This window comes from Henckelia pumila, chromosome 4 (assembly GCF_033568475.1).
Source record: "Henckelia pumila isolate YLH828 chromosome 4, ASM3356847v2, whole genome shotgun sequence".
Taxonomy (NCBI): domain Eukaryota; kingdom Viridiplantae; phylum Streptophyta; class Magnoliopsida; order Lamiales; family Gesneriaceae; genus Henckelia; species Henckelia pumila.
The window spans coordinates 4,280,728-4,285,023 of record NC_133123.1 but is presented as its reverse complement, the minus strand read 5'-3'; the positions used below and the strand labels follow the sequence as shown (position 1 = coordinate 4,285,023).

The 4,296-nt window shown below is 33.5% G+C and overlaps 1 protein-coding gene across 2 annotated transcripts; it reads left to right on the top strand.

The window, feature by feature from the left end:
* The first annotated feature begins 1,403 nt into the window (after positions 1-1,403).
* Positions 1,404-4,240, top strand: LOC140864884 (uncharacterized). Of its 2 annotated transcripts, none has more exons than XM_073269284.1 (5): positions 1,404-1,593; positions 2,838-3,097; positions 3,180-3,302; positions 3,432-3,722; positions 3,815-4,240. In XM_073269284.1, the coding sequence occupies exons 2-5, from the start codon at positions 2,849-2,851 to the stop codon at positions 4,019-4,021; spliced, it is 870 nt and encodes a 289-aa protein (XP_073125385.1). In that variant the 5' UTR covers positions 1,404-1,593; positions 2,838-2,848; the 3' UTR covers positions 4,022-4,240. The 2 variants fall into 2 exon arrangements, with proteins under 2 accessions (XP_073125385.1, XP_073125384.1); XM_073269283.1 differs by having other exon boundaries at positions 2,828-3,097.
* The last annotated feature ends 56 nt before the right edge of the window (positions 4,241-4,296 follow it).

Below are 4,296 nucleotides of genomic sequence, written 5' to 3'. Positions count from 1 at the left end.
TATTTCTAGGAGGAAAATGGTAATAGTCGATTTTAGTACGGAAAGTGGAATGTATATTTGTGAAATGTGTCCATGTCACAAGATCAATTTTTAGTTCACTTGTAATTCAATTTTGAAAATAAAAGAGGAAAAAGGTAATGATAAAATAGTTTATTTCACGATTCGATTAACTTGACAAATATTTCTTTAAGATGCATATATTTTAGCAGAGGGTGATTTCAAATCGAAATCTTTATTTAACTAGCCTGAGGTTGCAGAAGACAAAAGTATGGGAAATGATGGGAATCCCAGATTTGCATTAATATGTAAATACGTTGAGCTACGCGCCTACGTCTACTAAAAAAAATAGTTGTTATTGGAAATAATAAATTCCAATTATTTTACTATAAAGAACATATTCAGAAAAAAAATCTAATAATGAAATCCATATGGCTTCTCACCTGATTCTATTGCAGGTAGGATACACGTTTTTTGAGAGGTGCGTAGGATCGAATAAATGGTCAGATGAGGACTCGTAAAGTTCCACGTTGTATGTAAATTGATAGTTTAAATTCAGGTTTTTATAATTTTCATCTGGGTTTTCGAGTTTAGAATTATATAAGTAGACGAATAACGGTTTTATTCGTGAGACGAGTCAATCCTACTCATATTTATAATAATAAGTAATATTTTTAATATAAAATATATACTTTTTAATGGATAACCCATATAAGAGATCCGTCTCAAAAAATGATCCTTGAGACCGTCTCATAAGATTTTTTGTGTAAGTAGATAACTGACTTCTCATATTCCAGTTTAATTTTTTTTCTAGTAAAGTTAAGATTTGCAAATTATGTGAATTATAAATTAAATTATTTTAAATATATACAGATATTGTTGAATCAGTTTTACGCAAACTAATAATTAGTAACACAAATTTAATGAATAAAAAATTTATAAATAGAAATACAATAATTTATATTTGCATTATTGAAATTATATGTAGTTAGTTACTAATAGTCTAAATGTAAATAAAATATTTATCTCATTAAGACAACAATGTTTCAACGATTTTAAGTTATAAAACTAAAATTAGAAAATAGATGATTTGATTTCCTGGTTTGATCTTCGGTTTTCCTATCTAAACCGTATTATTATTATTATTATTATTATTATTATTATTATTATTATACCCATCTCTTATATTACTTATATTTTTAAACAATTATGTATGTACAAAATTACGCCTCGAGATCCGAGGCCCACGCATTACACACGTTCGCGTGCCAGAAAATGATATTTTACTTAATCTCGATAAATGATTTATGTAAAAAAATGATATTTTACTATTTCTGAAGAATGCCTCCAAAGTCCAAAAAATATAATAATAATAAAAATCTACCAATTCAAAGTAGGTGACGATGTCAATGAGGATTGGTTTTGAAAAGTAATGGGATGTTAATATTATCACAGTTACTGCCCATTTCATTATTGTTCTCAAGATGCATTAATATTCATCATTCGTACATTTGAGTCAAATCATAACAAAGTTCTCAACTTTTTCTTGTTCTTGATTGGTTTCGTTTCACATCACCAAGCAAGGCTCACAAATTTGTAAGTGTTCCCCTTTCTTTCTTCAATCATCTGAAAATTATTTGTTTGAAGTTGAATCTGGGCTGGGCTGCTGGAGAGGTGTGTGTTGTTTTCATGAGATGAAGGGATTTCAAGAAAGAAGAAGTTATTTCAGTTTTAGTTTGCTGATAACTTTTGCAGATGATATTCACTGTTATGCTTTTTGTTTAGTTTCAGCAAATTTGAAAACTCTCTGATCCCAACATATCTTGATAATTTAGTTTTTTCAATTTCAATAATAATTGCGATGGATCGAACGTCTATATCTAAAATGGATGTCATATAAAATCTATGCCAAAGATCTTCCCAAATCGAACCCCTTCGTCCAAATCAGATTTATCCATCCAAATTCAACGTTATGTCTTTCTCTACTTTGTTAAATAAATCCCTCTTAACAATTGTACAAAATATCAAATTTATGCTATAGTAAGCTTGTAAGACTAATTGCAGCTTGATTTAATACTTACATGATATTTAGTCCCATTAAACATTTTACTCCGTGATTTGAGATTTTTTTTTTATTGTTTTTTTTTTTTCTAAATATCGCCTTCATTTCTCCAAGAATCGGTGCAGCGTCAATGGTATAAACAGAGAGAGTGAGGGAGAAGATTGGACCTTTTATTATAAAGATAAGAAATGTATGGAGGGTATGATATGCATTCAAAGAATAGGCCAAGTTGACATAGTTTGTGTTTAAGGTTGCGGAAGTATGTTTACATTCACCATTGATCGATCATAGGGAGCTGCCGACATTTTGAAACTAATACTCACATTGTACTTGTAAAATACAAGGCAACTAAAAACGATGAAAAAGATTTAACAGATTTTTAAGCTTTTTCGTAAGTCATTAGTAGGATTTAAGCGCTTCCTGCCTTATACGTGAGATCATGATCTTGTTTGAATGGCTAGCTAGCATTTCCTTGTTTCTCAAAGATGGAATTTTTTTTTCTTTTCTTTTTTTTTCGGAATAATGTGAATTCAGTTGAGATGTGGGGTCTGGAAGAGCTGAGAGTAAATGACAGAGACGAATAAAAGTTCAGGAGTTGTCTAATTTTCCTGTGAACTGTTGTTAGGTTTATGAGATCATTAGCTTCATTGCCGTGCTTTTTCATCCGTACTTGTACATTTTGTGGGACATTCCTACATTTAGTCTGTTTTATGATCTAACATAAGCGTGTGTGTTCCTGAGCCTAATATTTATTTGTTTTTCTTCTAGCAAACACTAGATATCTCCGAGATGGACCGCGGACAATTTACACTGATGGGAACGACCGTATGCGTCATGCTTTCCCTTCACTTCTCAATACAACTAGTCTCTCAACATTACATGTCTTGGAAGAAGCCGAAGGAACAAACAGCCATCATTATTATCGTCCTCATGGCTCCATTATATGCTATTGACTCGTATGTTGGTTTGCTTGACATACGTGGGAGCACCACCTTTTTCACTTTCTTGGATTCTATTAAAGAATGCTACGAAGCTTTGGTGAGCATTCTCTAGAATTTATGGCACATCAGGTATGGAATTGGTTGTTTTGATACTACGTTTTTGACTTTGTTGATTGTAGGTGATGGCGAAATTTTTGGGGTTGATGTATACTTATCTGAACATATCCATCAGCAAAAACATAGTACCCGATGAAATTAAAGGAAGAGAAATCCATCACTCGTTTCCAATGACCCTTTTCCAGGTATAGCTCCTCTATCACACATTATGATACTAAATTGTCCTCCTTGCCACCATTGTATCTTCCCTTGCCCTTGCTCACTTTGGAGTGGTCATGATGTTTACAAACTCAAAGCAATCTTGAATGTTGCAGCCTCACACTGTTCGTCTGGACCACAAAAATTTGAAACTTCTCAAGGACTGGACATGGCAATTTGTGTTGATTCGCCCTGTTTGCTCAGTCTTGATGATATCATTTCAACTTCTTGGAGTTTATCCAAGTTGGCTCAGCTGGACATTCACCATGATCTTGAACACTTCAGTTTCGTTGGCATTGTATTCCCTTGTAGTGTTTTACCATGTTTTTGCAAAAGAGTTGGCGCCACATAAGCCACTTGCAAAATTTTTGTGCGTCAAAGGCATTGTATTCTTCTGCTTCTGGCAGGTAAAATTCTCATATCAATTAGCTAAACCCCAGATTAACAGTCAAATCATCATTCGTGATCAATGAGATTCTGGTTCTTTAACTATTTTCAGGGAATCCTGCTTGATATCCTCGTAGCAATGGGGATAGTTAAATCGAACCATTTCTGGCTCGATGTGGAGCATCTCCAAGAAGCCCTTCAGAATGTCTTGGTTATAGTGGAGATGGTTTTCTTCTCTTTACTAATGCAATATGCCTACACCGCCGAACCATACCGCTCTGGATCAGTTTCAAAAACAAGCGACAAGAAGAAAGAGTGATCTGCAATGACCCAGAAACTGTATGGTGTATAACCATAGACAACTATATGCTTCTGTATTGTACGTTAAATAATCCACGCCATCTTATCGGACTCGCTATATTACACTGGCTATTTTTGTATCAATGAGTTGTTCCTCTTTCTTGGTAAGATTTGATGTACGAACATGCCAGCTTATGCATTATGTACACCAGTAAATGGGACCAAAACGTGCCTTTAACGAGCAAAGTTGTACATTTAAAGGTCGCCAATACAGAAGCCAAACTAGGACACATT